The 22,150-nt window shown below is 39.7% G+C and overlaps 1 protein-coding gene across 1 annotated transcript in view; it reads left to right on the top strand.

The window, feature by feature from the left end:
• The window catches only part of LOC309811057 (uncharacterized protein), a 155,682-nt gene that overhangs the window by 110,381 nt on the left and 23,151 nt on the right, over positions 1–22,150 (top strand). The window contains exons 2-3 of the mRNA XM_082633561.1: positions 13,533–13,697; positions 16,535–16,671. Coding sequence (XP_082489687.1) covers positions 13,627–13,697; positions 16,535–16,671 — 208 coding nt within the window. The 5' untranslated portion in view covers positions 13,533–13,626. The remainder of the gene's footprint in view (positions 1–13,532; positions 13,698–16,534; positions 16,672–22,150) is intronic.

Raw genomic sequence — 22,150 nt, 5'->3', positions numbered from 1 at the left:
GCGGTACGCGGGCCTCTCACTGCCGTGGCTTCTCCCGTTGCGGAGCGCAGGCTCAGCGTCCATGGCTCACGGACCCAGCCGCTCCGTGGCACGTGGGATCCTCCCGGACCGGGGCACGAACCCGTGTCCCTCGCATTGGCAGGCGGACTCTCAACCACTGCGCCACCTGTGTTTGTTTGGGTTTTTTTTGTTTTTTTGTTTTGTTTTTTATTTTTCTGATACACGGGCCTCTCACTGTTGTGGCCTCTCCCGTTGCGGAGCACAGGCTCTGGACGCGCAGGCTTAGCGGCCATGGCTCACGGGCCCAGCCGCTCCGCGGCATGTGGGATCTTCCCAGACCGGGGCACGAACCCATGTCCCCTGCATCGGCAGGCGGACTCTCAACCACTGCGCCACCAGGGAAGCCCCTGTGTTTGTTTTTAATTAGACTTCTTCACTAAACAGAATGAAATCTTGCAAACCATGAATTCACAAACTAGGTCACATTGCAGTGACTATTAACATTTTTGGGTAATTAACCTTTTTGAGAGTCTAATTAACCTTCTACTTTCTCGTTAGGGAATAGGTACATATAAATATACCAAATGTGCTCACATTTAGAAAGTGCTCTTTGATTTCGGTTTAGAACCTTTCTCTAAGAGGAGCCAGGGTAGGGCACTTGAACTTGAAAGAAGTGTTTCATCTTCTCGTCTTTGACTATCCCACTTCCACCCCCAAATGTCTTAAACTAAAGGTGTTTTATGAAACAGTATGGTGACAGGAGTCTCCTTTGTGGAATCTTGTTCACAGTCTTTATTCTTTAATTTAAAGTTAATGATTCTGAGTATTTCCCAGAGAAGTCAGTCGAATTAAAAAACTATTAGTATTCTCAAATACTATTAGCCACCTGGGGCCCAGGCTGAATCAATCCAATAGTTACCTACCCTACAGCTGACACTGAGTAGTCTATCACTGCGGTCCAGAAGCTCCCAGTAACGCTGTGTTCAGTTGATCCAGAGAGGTTGGCTTCATTCCTCCAGGCAGTGAGTGCTTACCTGTTGAAAATTATATCATACATGTGGTGCAAGGAGAATGAAACTACCATGGTGCCAAACTTTTAAAAGGCGAGTCTCACAATTCTTCCCGGAATTGTGAAACTTTAGTGGGATTGCCAGAGTTTCCTTTCTGCCCTAAAGGGTATGTTTTTCTTTTCACAAAATCAACTGGTTTAAAGTAAATTTTATTTTAAAATTTTGTTAGATTTTACAGTCATATATTTAGGTAATTAGAGAAAACTGAGATCTCATCAAACATGTTTCTGGCTTTTAGGACTAGTAAGAACTCTGTTATATGTGGGTAAATACTGAGGCACTGCTATGCAGAACACCAGTTAGTTACTGTATCTATTCCATCAGGGGGATGTTTCAAAGAATTCGATATTTGTATTAAGTTTGTAAACAGAGGTTTTGGTGCCCAGGAGCCATTAGATATCACTGTTTAACACTGTCATTGAATAGATTGTTGATTTGTCTTTTGCAAAGGAGTGTCAAGGTCACATGCTAATTGACCTAGAACTGTGATTTTTTTTTTTTTTTTTTTTTTTTTTTAGGAGTAACTTTCTTTAGTCATGGTCTGAAATGTTCTTCCTGGAGTTTTGGAAAGTGTGATTGACACTCTGCTAAATTTACTCTAACTTGTGCATTAGGTCAGAAATTTTGGCAAACCTTACTTCTTCAAGTGTTTTGTTTCCTGTTTTTCCTCAGTGCGTTCATGAGAATCTTGATCTACCTGGTCCTGACAGCTGCGTATCGGATCTTTCTGAAATTATTCCTTAGCATTTTGAAAACAATAGAAAAGATTTGTGAAGAATGACTACATCCTCAACAAGCAACAAAAGTTTTCTGTCTTACCAAAGGATTTAATTCAGTAGACTTTAAATTCATCAATCACACATTAGGGTTCTGTTATTAATTTCCAGTTTATCTTCATTAAAAATATTAGTGGAAACACTCAGCCAGGTTACCTCTGCCATAACGCAGGATGAGTTCTCCTGTTTTATAGTCTAGACTTTGCTGACCTTCTTTTACTCCATATCATTCTTGTCACAGGTGTTTGGGTAGGAAGATTATTATTTGTGTTTCACGTTCTTTTTGCTACTGACCAAAAATTCTGTCTCTAACCTGCAAAAGTTCAAAGTCCATGTAACAGAAAATTTTAAGGTACTCTGTATCACTATCAAGGATTATTTTCTTTCATATTCTGTGCAAAATGTCCACCGCTGATTCTTTATTAACATGGAAATAGCATCTCTGTCTGGCTGCAAGTCTCTCCAGTGGGGCTGTCTGTGTCATGCTGACTCTTGGGTGCAGCCTCTCCATCCTCTGTCTGTCTGTGGGCATAGAGAGGGAGCAGTGAGAAAAAAACCTGAATTTTATTACTTCCCAAGGTAGATCTTGCTGTTCGTGAAGAGCTTGACTTATGAGGAACTTTAGCCTTATACTGATCCAGATCTGTCTTCTGGAACTTTCACTAGTCCCTGTTCTGATCTTTGAATCACACATCATCTGACCTCCTTGTAGCCCTATAGCCTATTGATGCAAACAATAACTGTGAACCATGAAATAATGACTGTGGAAAAACATTTACTTTGCGATTACTGTAAAAATAACATGCTCATTGTTTAACATTTAGAAAATATAGACATATAAATAGGAAATGAAGAATAATCTATTATTCACCTCAATAGATGCTGAAAAAGCCATTTGATAAAATTCAACATCCATTCATGATAAAAACTCTCATCAAAGTGGATATAGAGGGAACATATCTCAACACAATAAAGGCCGTTTATGACAAAACCACAGTCAATGTAACATGCAATGGCGAAAAGCTGAAAGCCTTCCCATTAAATTTAAGAACAAGAAAAGGATGCCCACTATCATCGCTTCTATTTAACATAATATTGGAAGTCCTAGTCACAGCAATCAGACAAGAAAAAGACAACATTATTCAGGTTGGAACGGGAAGAGGTAACACTGTCGCTATTTGTAGATAACGTGGTTCTCTATAGAGAGAACCCTAAAGTCTCCACTCAGAAACTATTAGAGCCAATACATGAATTCAGCAAGGTTTCAGGATACAAGATTAATATACAGAAATCTGTTGCAGTTCTATACACTAATAATGAAATATTAGAAAGAAAAAAAATCCCATTTAAAATTGCATCAAAAAGAATACAATACCTGGGAATAAACTGAACCAAGAAAATGAAAGACCTATGGTCTTAAAACTTAACCAAGAAGATGAAAGACCTATACCTATAAAACACTGATGAAGTAAATTGAAGATGATTCAAAGAAATAGAAAGATCCTATGCTCTTGGATTAGAAGAATCATATTATTAAAATGGCCATACTACCCAAAGCAATCTACACATTTAATGCAATCCCTATCAAAATACTCCCGCCATTTTTCCCAGAACTAAAACCAATAATCCTAAAATATCTATGGAATCACAAAAGATCCAGAATTGCCAAAGCAATCCTGAGAAAAAGGAACAAAGCTGGAGGTACAACCCTCCCAAACTTCAGACTGCCAAGTTAAAGTAATCAAAACAGCATGGTATTGGCACAAAAACAGACACATAGATCAATAGAACAGAATAGAGAGCCCAGAAATAAACCCACACACCTATGGTCAATTAATCTATGACAAATGAGTCAAGAATATACAATGGAGAAAAGACAGTCTCTTGAAAAGACAGTGGTACTGGGAAAACTGGACAGCCATATGTAAAGCAATGAGATTAGAACATTCCCTCACACCATATACAAAAATAAACTCAAAATGGTTTAAAGACCTAAATGTAAGACTTGAAACCATAAAACTCCTAGAAGAGAACATAGGCAGGACACTGACATAAATCATAGCAGTATTTTCTTAACTCAGTCTCCCAAGGCAAAAGAAAAGCAAAAATAAGCAAATGAGACCTAGTTAAACTTAAAAACTTTTGCACAACAAAGGAAAGCATCAACAAAATGAAAAGACAACCTACGGAATGGGAGAAAATATTTGTTGACAATGCCACCGACAAGGAGTTAATATCCAGAATATATAAACAGCTCATACAACTCAATATCCAAATACAAACAATCCCATCAAAGAATGGGCAGAAGACCTGAATAGACATTTTTTCAAAGAAGACATACAGACCGCTAGCAGGCACATGTAAAAATGCTCGACACTGCTAATTATTAGAGAAATGTAAACCAAAACCACAATGAGGTATCATCTCACAGCTGTCAGAATGGCTATCTCAAAAAGTCTACAAGTAACAAATGTTGAAGAAGGTGAGGGAAAAAAAGGGACCCTCTTACACTTACAGTTGTGTAAGAGTGCAAATTGGAATTTGCACTCTTACAAAGGAATGCAAATTGGTGCAGCCACTATGAAAAACAGTATGAAGTTTCCTTAAAAAACTAAAACTAGAACTACCCTATGATCCAGCAATTCAGCTCCTGAGTAAATATCTGGAAAACAGGAAAACACTAATTCGAAAAGATACATGCATCTCACTGTTCATAGCAGCATTTACAATAGCCAAGACATGAAGCAACCCAAGTGTCCATCAACAGATGATTGGATTAAGAAGGTAATATATATATGTGTATATAATATGATATATAATATGTGTGTATATATATGTATATATATATATATATATATACATATATATAATGTAATATTCCTCAGCCATAAAAGAATGAAATACTGCCATTTGCAGCAATGTGGGTGGACCTAGAGAATATTATGCTTAGTGAAATAAGTCTGACAGAGAAAGACAAATACCATGTGATATGACTTATATGTGGAACCTCAAAAAACCCACAAATGAATGTATATACAAAAACAGAAACAGACTCACAGACATGGAAAACAAACTTGTGTTTACCAAAGGGGAGAGGGACTGGTGGGAGGGATAAATTAGGAGTATGGGATTAACAGATACAAACTACTATATATAAAATAGAGGGCTTCCCTGGTGGCGCAGTGGTTGAGAGTCCGCCTGCCGATGCAGGGGACACGGGTTCATGCCCCGGTCCGGGAAGATCCCACATGCCGCGGAGCGGCTGGGCCCATGAGCCATGGCTGCTGAGCCTGGGTGTCCGGAGCCTGTGCTCTGCAACGGGAGAGGCCACAACAGTGAGAGGCCCGCGTACCACCAAAAAAAAAAAAAAAAAAAAAATAGATAAGCAACAAGGATTTACTGTACAGCACAAGAAATTATACCCATTATTTTGTAATCACCTATAATGCAATGTAGTCTACAAAAATAAATAAATGAAATCTATTATTATAATAATTCTAATATTCACTTTCATTTGATAGAATTTCACATCTATGTGTATTTTCCAACAGTTTGATCCTATTGTATACCCAGTTTTGTTTTCTAAATATGAAATGAATTTGTAAATTCAGTCTCTTCATTGAAAAAGATCAGAAGACACACCTATTCCACACATTACTTAGGTTCGTGATTACTACATACATTGGGATGTTAGGATTTCATGGTCATGCCCAATATCATATTCTTCCTGTAAAATACATAGTGGGGAATGTGAAGAATAATTTTGCTCTAGAGCTCTGCTGAATGTTAGTCTGTTTCAGAGTAAAACCCTGTGCTATGTTCCTCCTGAGGCTGGCATGGAATTCTTGACATTCATTCTTCATGCTTGAATGGAGAGGCAAACAGTAAGAAGTGATTATTCCTAAACACAGCAAAGAAAATTTCTATTTGTTTATTTTCCTCTCTCACAATAACCTATCTCTGACAAATCCCAGGACTCCTCTCCCTGGCCAGTGCATGACCAGGCAGGTTCTGGATTAATTACAGTTGAGGTAGTTTGCAGGTAGCCATGGCCAAGGCTTTGGGTAACTCTTGGACCTTAACCAGCATCTTCCTTAGCAGCGTGGGTGAAGTCAGGGATCATTGTCTTCTCTTCATACTCATTTACAAAGGTTGTAATCAACATAGGACCCCTCAAACCTTGAGCTTGACCCAAAATGAATTTTTCTGGGATTCCTATGCAAGCTTTAGGCCTGTCCTAATTGTGTATAGCCATTGGAAAGACAAAAAGAAGATTTGGGAGTATGGATTAGCAGGAAGTGAAGTTAGTTGAACTTTGGATCAACTTTCAATGCAATTGAAGGCACATTTTGATAGTTGCAGAGACCCCGAACAGTAAGGAATTGGCTAACTTCATTTCCAGAGAAGATGCTAGGAAAAAACACTCAGTAGATCTGCAGTCATGTGTTGTTGCTCAGTCAATTGTTGTTGCTCAGATTATGCTTAGAAAACAGTGTTCGGTTTTGATTTCAACACTTGAAAAATGATGTGGAATAGGGCCAGAGAAGAAAACACTGACATATTCTGGCATTTTAAATTGTCACTTGTACTATTTAAGTTAAAAAAAATTCCCCCCGGGCTTCCCTGGTGGCGCAGTGGTTGAGAGTCTGCCTGCCGATGCAGGGGACACGGGTTCGTGCCCCGGTCTGGGAAGACCCCACATGCCACGGAGCGGCTGGGCCCGTGAGCCATGGCCGCTGAGCCTGCGCATCCGGAGCCTGTGCTCCGCAACGGGAGAGGCCACAGCGGTGAGAGGCCCGTGTACTGCGGAAGAAAAAAAAAAAAAAAATGCCCCCAAAGCAACTAACCAACAAAGAATGTGAATTTTTGGTCTGACAGATTGCAGTTTGAATATAGGCAGTGTCTCCTTTAGCTATGTAACCTTGGAAATTAAAAAATGCTAATATTAAATATATTAAAATATTTATAGTTATCATACAGAATGGCATGAAATATAGCAATAAAATGAACATTTTTAGTTCTGCTGTAGGAGGGTTGTGTGCAGACAGAATATCTGTCCGCTATACTATCAGAAATGGAGGTTGGATTATTTAAAAAGTTTCTCCGAGTTTGTTTTCTTATCTGTTCATAGGGATAATGATCCCTGATTCACAGGATTTCTGTGACGATTAGATGAGATAGATTGTGTGAAAACAGCAAGGAGAGTACCCCATTAGGAGTGGTCCCCCCCATTGCCCACATTCCCACGGCCCATTCAAGCCAGCACACACACCCTGGCCTCTGCCCAGCCCACCTCTGAACCAAAGCTCATCAAAAGCAGCGGAAGAGCCTCTTGGTTCCCAACCGTGATTTCAGGGCAGCTTTGTCTCTTTTCTCCACTTTCTCTCCTTGAAGACCCACCTGCTGTTGTTTGTGCAACGGTGCTTGCTCTTTGTTTTCCTCCCACTGTTCTCACTAGCCTTGCTCATTCCCCTTCTCAGCTTCTTCCTTCTTTACTTACCCCTTAACTGCCAGTGCAGCCCCAGGCATCTGTCCTTAGCCTCTTTCTTCTTTTCTCTATGTAGTCTCCCTGTGTGATTTATTGACTTGGTGTTCAAACTACTACTTCAGGCTGGTGATGCAAATCTCTCTTGCCAGCCAGATATATCTTCTGATCACCAATCAATTTCCTATTGGTCCTTTGCCATTAAATAATTGACCACATCTCCCAAACAAAAGTCACTGTCATGCACCTATTCCATATATATATATATATATATATTTGTGTGTGTGTGTGTGTGTGTTTTGTTTGCTTGTTTGTTTTTGTTCCATATATATTGATTGGGTGCCCGAGATGTGCCAAGCCTTGACTATTTCTCCAACCCCGTGTTCAGTCTATGCCTCAGCTGGTGCCCTGCCTTACAGTCAAATGGCACTATAGAGTCTCCCAAATCCATCATGCTCCCTTATGTCTCTATGCGTAGACAGAAGGAAGAAAGAGGCCACCTGATCTTGGACCAATAGAGAAAACGACTTGAGGTCCTGATTTTCCAGATTCCTGATTCCAGTCCTCATGAGACCCAGCTTTGTTCTGCTGATTCTTGACTTCTGTGAAATAAATACCCCTGTTATTTCTCCAATAAAATTTCCTTTAAGGTTGGGCTAGTTTGAATGGATTTATTCTTGAAGATCAAGGAGATTTGAAGTAAATGGCCTTTTCATGGAGGGAGCTTTGGAGGTGTTGTGGTTCCACTAATGAGCTAATCGGCCCCCTTAATAAATGAAACCAGTGGTCTCTGCATAATGGCATGGCTGCAGATTGCTTTCCTTTAGGGTAATTTGGGATGATGGCTAAGAACCAGGTGCTTCTCCCGATGCCATGAGATGATGCAAGGGACCCCAGAGAAGGAAGGGAGGGAAAGAAAGGATTGAATAGGGAGAGGTACCCTTGAGGGTGGCCTCTCAAGTGGCAGTTATGGGATGCTTTTTTGTTGTTGTTCTTCAAGCCCAAATCAGCACTGAAATTGTGTTGAGAGTTGCAGGTGGAGGAAATACAGACTGAGTTGTGTTTGGGAGGGGGACTATTTGGAGAGGGCTGAGCAGCGAGTGGTCTTCAGAGGAGGAGGACAAGCAGCCTGGGGCCAAATGCCTGGCTGAGGTGGAAAGGGAGTTGGGGAAAGTGTGAACTGTGGACCCGGAAGGTGTGCACATTATCTGAGGAGTATCTGTAAAGAATTCTTTACAAACCAGGTTTGGTAAATAAACTTCAAGCATGGGTGATTCAAAAGTCATTAGAATTTGCATATTAAAGGAAAGGAGACTCCCTGCTAACACTTGAAATGAGGGAATAAAATTAGGTTATCTCTAAGTCCCCTTTCCTAAAACATACCTATTAGTCCCTCCCTATCACTTTTTTTTCAATCTGAACAATAAACAACTGTGATCAATCAGGGTCTTATGAGATTATTACTTTTGATGCCACAGAAACACGGGCTCCAAGTCTAGTACACAGCTCAATGCTGAAGGAGCTAAAAAATACTGAGGCCTGGGCATAGCATGCTGCCCAAGCAGAATTCTGATCTAGTTGGCTTGGGACATTGTTTTTAAAAGCTCCCCAGTGGTTCTAATGCATGACCAAGGCTATGAACTACTGCCGTGATGACTTTAGATCATTTAACCTGTGGTTTTCAGGGAACTATCTATAATAGCATCTATGTCCCTTTAAATGGGACAGAAATCTATTGAAAAAGATTCCCAAATCATCTATAATCAAAGGAAGAGAAAGGGGGATGTCATAGAAAGCTAAGGTTGGTCTTATCTGTCAGTCTCTCTGTGTCTGATCTTTTGGCTTGTGAGTGACCCAAGCTCTTTCTGTATTGTCTTTTTCCCTTTGGCGTCTGCCTTCAGGACATTTCATTTTCTTCAGCTGCTTTAAAAGAAGATGGATGAAGAGTCTATTTTGTTGCTTGTTTGATTAAAAAGTTTGGCTGGACAAAATTGAAAACTATTCACGTACGATTGGGGGACAGGGAATACACTGTATTAATCTCTACTATGAACAAACATGGGGGATATGAAAGCTTTGCTATGCTTTCTTAATTTCCACTTTTCCATTTACTTTGGAATTGGAGACATAAAGTGGCAATTCTTCACCTTTTTAGAGTTAAAAAGTACCCAACATATATTTGTGTAATATCATTACCTGTCTCACCAGCTCTGGCCTCAAGGATGCGGCATGGCACAGGTATGGTTGAAGTCAAAGGATATAAGAGGAACCCTCCTTGAGAGGTCACTGAAAATTGTTGGCACCAGTGGCTGAGAGTTTTTTGGTTTTTGTTCATGTCTGGTACCATCTTCCTCACTCTTTGGGCAGAAAGCTTGGCTTTAGCTCCTGTACATTTTTCCTTAATGTGCAGCTTTTTTCTACCTGACTACCTTGGGTAGAAAAGGTTCTGATCCAGTTCTAGTATTCTCATTGTGGGAAGGTGCATTCTAGAGTGAAAGGCACTCCATTCCTCTTTTATGGCAATTAACTGCCAACTAGGCTCAAGTCTTTGTTCTGGAGAAAAAGTAGAGGTTATCTACATTCCATTACAAATAAAGGCTCATGTAGCAATGCTCCTTGCCACTTACTTTTCAGTTGTTATTTCAGGTAGCTTATATGTTACTCTGTAAACCAGCAGAACTTCATGAGTTTACAGATGTAACCGTGAAAACAAGCTTTGGATAAAAGTAAATGTTTGCACATAATCTTATGAGGATCCAATGGTATAATTTTTCACCAGGTTCCAATGCAAGAGAATGGTAAGAGAGTATAAAGAACTAGTTTGCAAGGAGAGTAATGTCATTTTTCTTGAATCACGTGTATACTTTAAGCTGTAAATATATCTTTATTAGCTTTCCACCCAGGGAAGCTAGAATTAAATTCCCAACAATGTCATCAACAATCAGACTTACTCTCATTTGTTTTATCTAGTTTTAGTTGGTATTACTACAAATGAAAACAAAATCTGAAGGTAGTTTGTGTTTTTTTCTATTCTTTGGGTTTTACTTTCTAGTCATAGGAAAATATACTATTATGGGCTACCAGAGCTGGTGAGGGCAAGAAGCAGTCGCAGGAACACTATGAGTGAGAAAGTGCAAATTTATGTGGCTTTTAGAAAGCAAAGGATATTGATATCTTTAAATTATTTATGCTATTTGATGCAGTGATTCCACTTTTATGAGTTTATATAAAAGAAACTACCGTAAGTAATAATTTAAAAAATGTTTCATGTGCATATTCATCATAATGTTATTTAAATGTAAGAAAGTTAGAAACAATCCTAATGCCCAACTATAGGGGAAAGGCTAAGTAAACTATAGGACACCCACTGTATGAAATATTACAGTGCCATTTAAAAGAAGGAATATAGATATATAGAAAAATGTTTATGATATTATATGAAAACAGCAGAGTAAAAAAAATTGTATGAGATGTGCAAGCGCAACTCGGTTAAAAAACAAAACCAAACTCTATGCATAAATCCCTGTAAAAATACATTATATTGTTTATTTCTGGATGGTAAGATCAGGAAAAATCTTTTTTTTGTTTTGGCTGCACTGTGTGGCATGCGGGATATTCGTTCCTTGACCTGGAATCGAACCCATGCCCCCCACAGTGGAAGCATGGAGTCTTAAGCACTGGACTGCCAGGGAATTCCCAGATCAGGAGTAATCTTTAAATGTTTTTCCTATTTTATGTATGTTTCCACATTTTCTAGGAAAAAGATAAATTTAAAACATTAACTATAAATAAGTAAAATGATGGGGTAACTGGTTTATGGGCTAAAGAGCTGCAGAGAAGTTGAGGAAGAAGGGAGGCATCCTTTCCTCGGTGGGTGAAAGGCTATCAGAAGAGATCACCAGGGTGAATGCACAGGCTGCTTTGCAAATAATAAAGCCCCCATATATTTCTCGGTTTCCCAGTCTTTGTGAGCCATTGGATTGTTCAACTGTGATTTTAAAATTTGTTTTAACCAGAGACTTTTTGTTTAGAAGAAATGTCATATAGAAGCACAACAGATGGAAGCAGAGCTGCTTTGATTGAAGCGAGAGAGAGCAGGAAGGCTGGGCTCTGTTTACCCCACATCCTTCCCAGATCTCTTGCTGACAAGAGAGAGGAAGCTGGGGAATCCCTAAACTACTCACAGTATTTTGAAGACACCTTAATAAATATAATTTTTGAGTGACTTTAAAGTGTAAGCCCCTTATACATATTCTCTCTATTATTTACAGAAATGTTGAGTTAGGCATTATTAGGTCCAATTTACAGATGGGAGAACTGGGCCTTATGGGAGTGACATGAGTTGCTGGAGGTCACACATCTCAATGCCTGGAATTTGAGCCAGTGGCAGTCTGATTACAAAATCTATGCTTTTTACCACTATGTCATGCTGCCTTTCATGGGCTTACAGAACAACACAGAAACTACTCTATGTTCACAATACAGTATCCTGGGAAATAGCAGAAATCAGAAAGGAATTTGATCACTGACGAGATGTGCCTAATATTCTTCCTTCCTTGTCTTCCTGTTGCAATACTGAAGAAATGCGGAAAGATGAGAAAATCTAGCTGTGATGGAGACTGAATATGTGATGGATAGTCTGTAGGGCTGTGAGCAGTACTTCCACCACCAGAAGCAGATCAGGGGTGCAGTGGTAAAAGTCAGGTGGTAGGGTGTTTTTGGTATTCCTGCCTCAAAGATGCAGTGTCTCATAGGCTAATGGAAAGAAGTTGCCCCTTCCTACAGATGAGTTGCTCTTCAAGTCCCAGGGCCATTCCACACTTTTCCCTCCTGCTCACCTCTGGTCCTCCTACATTTCTTTGGAGCCCTCAGCCTAAGAATGCAATTCGGTCAGTGGGGAAGCAGAAGACATTGCAGTTGGGATGAAGGCCCGCACTAGGCAGAGATGAGAGTTGAAAGCCCTCTGGGGGTTCTTTGTCCTGCACTGTTTGTATAAGAAGAAAATGAAAGCTTATTCTGGGGTTCTGCCAAGAAGCAGACAACAGTGGGCACCAAGGAGAAGCTCCCCACCTGTTTGCTAGCAAACAACCGGCTCCGGGAGATTTCTCCTTGTTTAAGGCTGAAACAACTAGATCTCTCCCTTTTGGCCTCCAATCACCCCCAAAGAAACCCAGATAGGAGTTAAAAATATCATTTATATTTTAAGTCACTTGAAGATGAACCTAAATAAGGAAATTGTGGTTCATATGGCAAAAGACAAAATAAAATATAGTAAGAAACATAAAATAAGCTCATATAATTGATATCAGATTATTAATTTTGATAATTGATATGAATGAGTTAAAACCCCCATCGAAAATACAAAGACTCTCAGATTGGGTCAAAACACAAAATCAAACTATACTCCGTAGAAATTTGAAAAGAAAGGTGCCCAGTAAGGGCAGGGGCTGCCAAGGAGGCTCCATTCTCTGGGTTATCAGAAGACCTTAAACGTGCAGGCTAAGAAAATCCTGAATATGCTATGTATTGCATCCCAGTTCTAACTAAAGGAATCTGCCTCACGTGAACAAAGCTCTTCATACCAATTTATTAATTTACAATGTGAATATCAACCAAGTAGTCTGTCAGGACTCTCCTACAGGTCTAGCCCACACTCTCTCTCCCTTCCTTAGCTAACATGGACTGAGGGGTACCTATAGCCAGACTCCATTTGATCCTCAAAAAAAACCTCCACAAAATAGGTATGGTGAGTATCTCTATTTTACAGATGAGAAGCAAAGGAACACAACATTTATGTGAGTTACCCAAAGTCACAAAATGACAAGGTAGGTGGCAGGCAGCTTGGTGATAATGAAATCAGAGCAGGTGGAGTTAGTTAAACCGTTCCAATGTTTAATGGCATCAAGGTCTCAAAGCCTTGTGTTGTCCATCTCCAAAGCAGACATCCTGTAGTTGGCCTGACTGGGCCTTGCTCTCTAGACAAAGACTGGATGCGATCTTCAATACTGTCTCCCTCTTCCCCAATCACTTGTGACGGACATGTTCTTAAGACAAGTTAGTACCTTTGGTCAGGTTTTGGGAACATCATACAGGCCTGGATGCATGTCTTCTTTTTAAGGCGACTTTGCTATCCCTGATCTGCATATAGGTACTGATTTATGGTTTAACTCTCAAAAGGCAATCTCATTTCTTTCATTTCAGTCTCTTAATGATGGACCTACACTGAGCTGGAGAGCGGTCTCTAAAAATGCACCAGAGGGCTCTGTCCTTGACCAAATAACGGTGGAGTATTTTAATGAACGACTTCAGCGAGAACGTAGAGAGACTATTCATCAGATTTGTGGATGACATAATTTGGAAGAAAAGGTAATACACTGGCTACTAAAACCAGAACTCCCAAAGATCTCAGTAGCCTGGGACAATGGAACAGATTTATTTATTCAAGCATTTGTTTTTAAAAAAAAAATGTATTGGGTGTTTATTATATGCCAGGAATTAAAGGGGAATTCAGTAGTAAATTAGACAGACAGGGACTCTAACTTTATAGATTTATGGGTATTTCAGAAAAGATGAAATTTAATAAGAATAAACATAAAAGCTTTTACTTAGGTCTAAGAAAGAACAAAGCAGAACAAACCGATGACTTACCTGTCTCCAGTAGAACAAAAGCCTAACAGTAGAGCTGTGACTTAAAAGCTGTGCCTGGAATAAGATTTTTAGTTGACATTAAGCTGTATACAAGTCAGTAGTGGGAGATGGTATAAAAAAGCTAATATACTCTAGTTAGAATAATAGAAATATGATGTGTCAAGGAGGTTTTATTGTCATGACAGCCCACGATGACCAGATCATGCCTGAAGCATTGTCTTAACTTCCTTTGTAGCACGCTTTAACATTGACACATTTAATGAAGTCCTGAAGACAGCAAAAAAACATAGTGAAGGAATGTGATGAACCTATTTGTAGGGCAGGAGTAGAGACGCAGACGTAGAGAAGGGACATGCGGACACAGAGGGGGAAGGGGAGGGTGGGATGAGCTGGGATATTAGGATTGACATATATAAACTACTATGTGTAAGATAGATAGCTAGTGGGAACCTGCTTTATAGCGCAGGGAGCTCAGCTTGGTGCTGTGTGACAACCTAGATGGGTGGGATGGGGGCGGGATGGGAGGGAAGTCCAAGAGGGAGGGGCTATCTGTATACATCGAGCTGATTCACTTTGGTGTACAGCAGAAACTAACACACCATTGTAAAGCAATTATACTCCAATTAAAAAAAAAATGGTGATGGAAGCTCTAGAGCACACTACAAAGAGAAACTGGCATGTTCATCCAGAAGAGACATTTGCAGGCGGCACGATGGTGATTTTTAAAACTGTGAAAGGCTGGAAGAGAAAGTAGATTTGCTCTCCATGACTGGTCCTCTGTGGAGAAGGAGTAGGTTATTGGGCAGCCAGGGCCAGTATCTATGCCTGAGCCATTGAACTGGGTAAGGACCTGCGGTGGCTAAATGTCTTTTCTTTTCAGACTTGTATGGGGAAAAGAAATACAAGCCTCAGGAAACCATGTTTTCCTGGCATTTTTGGAGAGTATATCCAAGAGAATAGCTTGACATTAGTGTTCCATCTCATTTCCAGACTAGCAAATGGCAGACTGTACAGTTTGGGTTTACTGTGGAGCAGCTGGGTTCCTACACGATAAACTGCTATATAATCCACAGATTATCATTTTGGTTGGCTCACTTGAACAATTTATATTTCCCTCTGGTGTGATGACAAGTCAGGCATCTTGACAATTCCTTTCACTCAGTATGCCATGAAAATTGGGCATTAGGATCTTTAATTTTGGCTTTCATAAATGAGGAGGGATGGCTTGAGAGGACATTTTGTGCTTCCAACCTAGAATTAAATGCCAATTAGGGTGATCTCCAAAGAACTGCTGTGCTAACTGTGGAAGTAAAATGATCCTCCAGGAATGGAGCAATTAATCGTTCAACATTTGCTCTCCATGCCCGGCATTCTCTACCCAATCAGACTCTAATCTGGTAAAAATAAATATTATGAGTGACAGACAAAAACTTTCTCCCCATTTTTCTCTTTCCTGTAAAATATAAGACGAGACTACTTCTTACATAAAATAAACTTGAATATATGAAAAGACAAATTATGCCGTGCCCATCTGCTACAGAAATCCAGTTGTAAAAAGCCTTCCACGTGTTGGACTTTGCGAAACAATTTCTTCAAATGTCACACAGTTCTTCATGTGGGTAAGGTTTAAGAACTAAGAACTTTAAGTTAATTATTTAGGGTGTGTTTGTCAACGTGAACAAGTTACAGTTCCTAACAGTTATTTTCATTTCTAATAATAATAAATAATATTTCTAGATGCAGTGTTATATTTCAGAAATGAGGTCTGGACAGGAGTATTCCTAAATCTGGCAATACTGAATCAAATAATTATAGAGTCAGATGCAATAATAACAATAACAATTATTAATGCTCTTCAGGGCTAGGTAACGATGACATATTTATATGGGGTTTCTTACTTTCCAAAATTTATTATCTCATCTGATCCTCTAAAGATTACCCCTTGAGATTTGTTTTTTATTATCATTATTACACTTTACTTATGAGGCAACTAAGATTCGGAAAGGTTATACAACATGTTCAAGGTAGGCTTAGAAACTTGCACAGGTGGAATTTAACTCAGAGCTCCAAATTCCAAATTCTATGTTTATTCCATTTTGCCAGGCTGCAACAAAACATATCTTGAAGGAAGAGTTCAGATTGCTGAGGCCCCTGAGAGTAACATTACCAGTCTTAGCGCTCACTGGGAAAAATTCCATAAAAAGAGATCAAGGGACCGTAGAGCATAAAAGACACTAACAATGGTGATGCTTGGAAGAATTGGAAGAATCTGTTTTCATCACTAACTACAAAAAGGAAAGCTACATTCTGTTGTTAAGAATCTCATAAACTGCACTTTTAGGGAGAGGCTGTGATTACAGATCTAGAAACTCTGAAAAACATTGGGCTATTGTAAGACTCTGAATGACTGGCCCAAACAATATAGGAGGGGGAGTGTCATTTGATTGCCGAGTTTGGAAGGAAAAACTAGATGAATGAATCCAGACCCTTCCTCTCTTTTCTTCTTCTTGGGAGCTGGCCTCCTCACAAAGCTATGTTCTTATCTTCTCCTTCAGACTGCAAGTTTTACAGATACGGGCACCAGTCGTGGAGATTTACAGATGCCTACATCGTACATGGGTTTTACAGATGCAGGTACCATGCATGGAGTTTTACGAATGCAAGCGCCGTACTTGGAGACCCCTGGCAACAGGTATGCAGTTCTGCCTAATTCTGAGGCTTGCCCTACAGGTGGAAACCACATTCTTCAATATCGCCTGTACCAGTAATAAAGGTAATATCTTACCCTTCTTCCCATCTGCCTTATACTTTCATTTCACATCTCAGTTGGTGAAAAGCTTAGGGAATGGAGTTGATGTTGATTGGGACCCTTTAATTCCCACACTTAGGTTAAATATTAGGGGGGAATTTCCCTGAGCTTTGCTCTCTTTTGTGATTATAGGTGTTCTCAACCATAGTCAGAAATTACTTTAAGAAGTGCTGTACTTTAGTGTTTAAGAGCATGGACTCTGGAAGCAGTACCTATTTCCAATTATCTGTAAAATGGGAATAATAATAGTGCCTGTCTCATAGAGCTGGAATGTGTAACTTCATCATGTAAAGCACTTAGACCAACACCGGAACACAGTAAGCACCCGACAAACGTTAAGAGTCATTTGATAAATCCATGTCAGTGCCAGGAGATGGACTGGGTGGAAGTAATGGGCTTCTGGTGGGCTTTTTCTTTCTTGAGGAAACACCCCAAAAGGTACAACAATATCAATAGCTTTGGATATAATTGGCTGCTTATTATTTAATGCTGTGGTTAAGGTAAATTGTGTTTCAAATCAATCTTTGTTATTCACGTTTCATGTTCTTTTCTTCCTTTTTTTTTTTTTTTGCTTCTAAACCAAGTGTTTCTTATTTTCAAATACTAACTTTATACCTGCTCAAATGGTTATGGCTTATTTCTCAATCACTTCTAACCACACACGTTATATGTACTTGAAGGGAAGTCTTTGGGTAAAGCTTTTTGTGGAATTGCGAGGGTAATATGACAAATTAAGGAGCTGTTCATATGCTGTTCAAAGGGATTGAGGAATCTTCATTGACAGAAATTCAAGATTTTGAGAAAAAAGAATGTTCATGATGGTTATTCAGTTCCAAAAGAATAATGAAATGAAAACCTGCGTAATTTAACAGAACTCAGGAGGACATTTTTTTCCTTTATAAAACATATGACAGCTGACAGAGAAGACACAAATCCTTTCTGTCTGATGTTTGATATTATCTAAAATGAGAGAAACAAAGCAGTTAAATATGCTTCTTAAGGGCACACAGGACCTCATTGGTGGACTATGAGATGACAGATTTTGGCGGGAGACTACACCAAGCACTGTGACTCCAGAGAAAAGAAGTTGTGTTCTTTAAGAAGTCAGGCCTCAGGTCATTCTCCAGAGTGGTTAATGACACAGCTGAGACAGAAACTAGAAAGTCTCTATGGGAGCTTCAACTTTTCCTGGTTCACAAAAACAAATTGAGGGATGGACAAACATTTTAATGATCTAAACAGTGAAACCAGTTTTTATGCCTTACACTTGACCTTGTCTAACTGTTTGAAATGTATCTCTTACAGAAGAAACCATCATACAGGCTAGGAAAACCTACAGGCAGCTCAAGTTAACTAAGTTACCCTTCACTCATTCTTGATCTTGAACTTGAAAACAGTAGCAGGAAGATAGTACCTAGGAATTTATTCCTGTTTCTTTTATCTTTGCCTCTTGATCCAGTGTCTAATTTTCTGACTGCATATTCCATGCATCTAATCTACGTGAGTAGAGTAAATGAAGACTATTGAAAACTCACCAAATAATTCAGCCTAATAAAGAATTAAGAAGTCTGAATGGTTTGGCATGACAGTGAGGAGTTCCACTGCCCTGCTCTCCAGTGTGAAACTGGTGAAAATAATTTTAAAAACTCTACCCATTTAAAGTCCTTGCAAATATTCTTAATGGCATGCAGCAAATGAAAAAAATATTTATTTGAGAAAATCCACTAAAAGTTGGTAAGAATAGTGGCAGTCTGTAGTACTTAAATCAAGACTCACACCCATCTCCCCTCTTGCTCAGTGAGACAGAAACTCCACGCCAGACTGTTGCAGCCGAGAACACAGAGCTCCCTCCGCGCAGCTCCTGGTCAGAGAGCTATCCTCTTGTAGGGGCAGGACTTCAGCATTTGCCACCCTGCCCCTATCTACCTGTTGCTGATAAGTTCTGGGTGAATTTTGCCAAGAATTGCAAACTCCCTTCTTCCCATCCCACTTGTGAGATGGAGGACATACCCTGAGCAAGACACTGTTGAAAATGGTGGGGTTTTGATTGCCATTCCCCAAATTTGATTGCAGAGTCTATGGAGCAACTTATGCCCCAGGGCATTGTTGAAAACAATAGAGCAATCAGCCAACAATTACTAGAAAGAGACAGTCAGAGGGAACCCCACTGAAACCGCTGCTGTGCTAGGGTGACCGTGAGTGTAACCAAGGCCTTGCCCTGTGAGAATCAACATGAGAGTCTTCACACTGTGGAAGGAAATTGACTTCACTAAAAGAATCCAGCCAGTCGCTATATAAGTAAATAAGAAAATAACAGCAACAAGCCCTGGAAGGTAGGGGAGGTACCCAGAGTTGGTATAATATATTATCTAAAATGACCAGTTTCTGATAAAAAATTATGAGACATGCAAGGAAACAGAAAGTTTGATCCATATCCTGGAAAAAAGCAGGCAACCGAAACTGCCTGTGAGAGTGACCAGATGTTGGATTTAATGAAGACTTCAAAGTAACCACTATAAATATATTCAAAGAGTGAAAGGAAACCATGGTTTAAAAAGTAAAGGAAGGTATGAAGGTAATGTCACATCAAATAGAGAATATCAATAAAGAGAAATAATTATAAGAAGGAGACAAATGCTAGAAATTTTGATTTATTCCACTCATTTTATCATTAGGGTTTACAGATAGTAGGAGGTCAATGTAAATGAATTTATTCACTGCTTTGCTAATGCATACGCTTTGATCACCAATATCCTTATGGATGGCTTCTCTTAGAAATGGTGACACTAAGTAATATTGATGTCTGCCTCAGATACAAATGTCGCAGATACAACAGGAAACAATATTTTACCTGTGATTATGCTCCACGGTATCAGACATTATCAACTAAACTACATGCCTGACACATGATATGTGTTCAATAACTGCTTCCCCTTTTCCTTTCTCCTTCCCTCTTAATGAAGACTAAAAGGGCACTGACTGCCTTTTTGCATAACCTTGAAAAATAGTTAGCAAATAATATATATTTATTGTAGAAAAATTAGAAAAAGAGGGCTTTCAGATTGTGATAAGGTGAGCTTCTGGCTTTCTTTCCCCAAAGTGTGCATCAGAGAAACTACAGAGTTGATAAGGAAGCAGAGATCTGGGGAATGAAGCAGAAAGGTGGAGAAACCTTGTGGCGGAGTAAGAGTGGGGCCAGTCTGGGGTTGAGGGCAGCTGCAGCAGCAGAGGGAGCTGGGTGGGAGATAGATAGCCTCATGCTTCTGCCCCGGAGGGTCCTCATCTCCCCAGGGCCACTGCAACCAGAACGGACAGCAACAACACAGGCCACCCAGGGGCTACTGATGGATAATCCATGGCACAAGAAAGCCCTGCTAGGTGTAAGAAGCTGATGGAAATGGTGTGCGTGCCTGGCTTTCTTAGGCACCAGTGCGCTCCCCCTCCAAATCTGCAGGGTTGGTGAGGAACAGAAGAAGGAGGCAGTTTCCTCCAAGTGGGACTTCTTTCAAAGAATTAAAGTGAATTCCTGGACAGAGTAGTCTGATGGGGAGTGATGCAAATAAGAGGGCTCATTCTCCCTCTGTCTTTAAACTTATAAGAAGGGATCCAAATGAACACCTGATCTTTGCCTTCCCTATATCATATTATCTGATAGAGGAGTTGATACCTTTCAGGAACCACAAGCTCACCAGCCCAAATAACTGGACACGCGTGAGGTAGGATCATGTAAAAGTAAGACCACAAATGGATCAATATACGCTCCATGGACACAGCGGTCCAAAGGATTAAAATAAACCTAACAGATATCCTCAGAGAGATATGGGGATACACTAATAATCAGAAACAAGACCAGGAACAAGAAGTCATAAAAAGGTCCCACTAGGGATGAAAACGGAAGAGCTGAAATAAAGAACACATGGAAGAAATAAGTAACAGGTTAGATATGACTAAGGAAGAAATTAGTAACCTGGAAGGTGTGATTGAGGAATTCATTTTGAAGAGAACTAGAAAGGATAAAGAGCTAAAAATCGTAAGTAATAAAAACAAAAGACATGGAGGAAAGAAGGAGAAATGCCAACATCTGGAAAATAGGAGTCCCAGAAGAAAAAAATATGGAGGAGGGGAAATATTTGAGGCAATAATGACAATAAACGTCCCCAAACTAAAGAAATATATTTCAGATTGAATGTGCCCAATGAATGGGTAAGAGAGTAGGGAAGAGAAAATCTACACCTTCATCAGTTAAAGTGAAATTGGATAAACCACAGATTATAGGAGAATTCTAAATGTTTCCAGGTAGAAAGAGGAGAGTAGCTATTAAGGAAAAAATAAGACTATGACCGACCTCAGGGAGAGAGAAATAAGGCAGTGACTGGTAGAGATAAAGGGAACACGCTCCAAGCAGTGTGAGGCTGGGGACCCCATGCTGCAGCTGCCAGGAATGGTCTCAGGAATATCAGGACAATTGCTATTGGAGGTCAATTTTATGCGTTATTGGGCTTGGAATAGTGTCCACCACTTACATAGCCTTTCAGAGTCTACAGTGTACTTCTACATCCTTTATCTCACGACTAGACTGGTCCATAATGTTGCTTTAAGTACAGTAAGGCATGTGTACCTAAGTAACATCACACCCTTATACTCAATTATATGTGCAGATATTATTAGTTAATTTGTTTTAGGTTTTAGTGATCTTGCTATTAAAAGAAATGTGCAGGTGTGCTTAATAAGAGCTAAATTCTGGTATGTACATTTCACACAATTTTTCATAGTTTAGGAAATAGGTCATTAAATCATTTAAGCAAATCCCAGATTATTGGAACAGACAGAACAATGTTACTTTTTCAAGTGAATGTTGAAAATATATTAACAACTGCTTTTTTTGGCTGTTTGGGCATTTTATAAGCTTTAACACAATTTCCCTAATCTCTTCTTCCTGGTTGTGAGAGACTATAGTTGTTTTCTTCTAACTAATTAAAAAAACAGTCCCCGAATGTAAACTTCTCTCAAGAAACCGCTAAACTGTTTTCCAAAATATTTTCCATTTTCCATTTTACTTAGTGTATTAGTCTGGGTTCTCCACAGAAACAGAACAGATAGGATGTGTGTGTGTGTGTGTGTGTGTGTGTGTGTGTGTGAGGATTGATCCATTTGTGGTCTTACACACACACACACACACACACACACGGAGACATTTTTTAGAAGATATTGGTGATTACAGAGTCTGAGAAATCCCAGGATCTGCAGTAGGCAAGTTGGAAACCCAGGAGAAGTGATATATGGTTCCAGTCCAACCCCAAAGGCCTGGGAACCAGGAGAGCCAGAGGTGTCAGTTCCAGTTCAAATGCCAATGGGCTTGAAA

Source organism: Mesoplodon mirus (assembly GCF_964341445.2).
Source record: "Mesoplodon mirus genome assembly, chromosome: 10".
Taxonomy (NCBI): domain Eukaryota; kingdom Metazoa; phylum Chordata; class Mammalia; order Artiodactyla; family Ziphiidae; genus Mesoplodon; species Mesoplodon mirus.
Note: the sequence above shows the minus strand (reverse complement) of the source record. Positions and strands in the feature narration are given on the sequence as shown.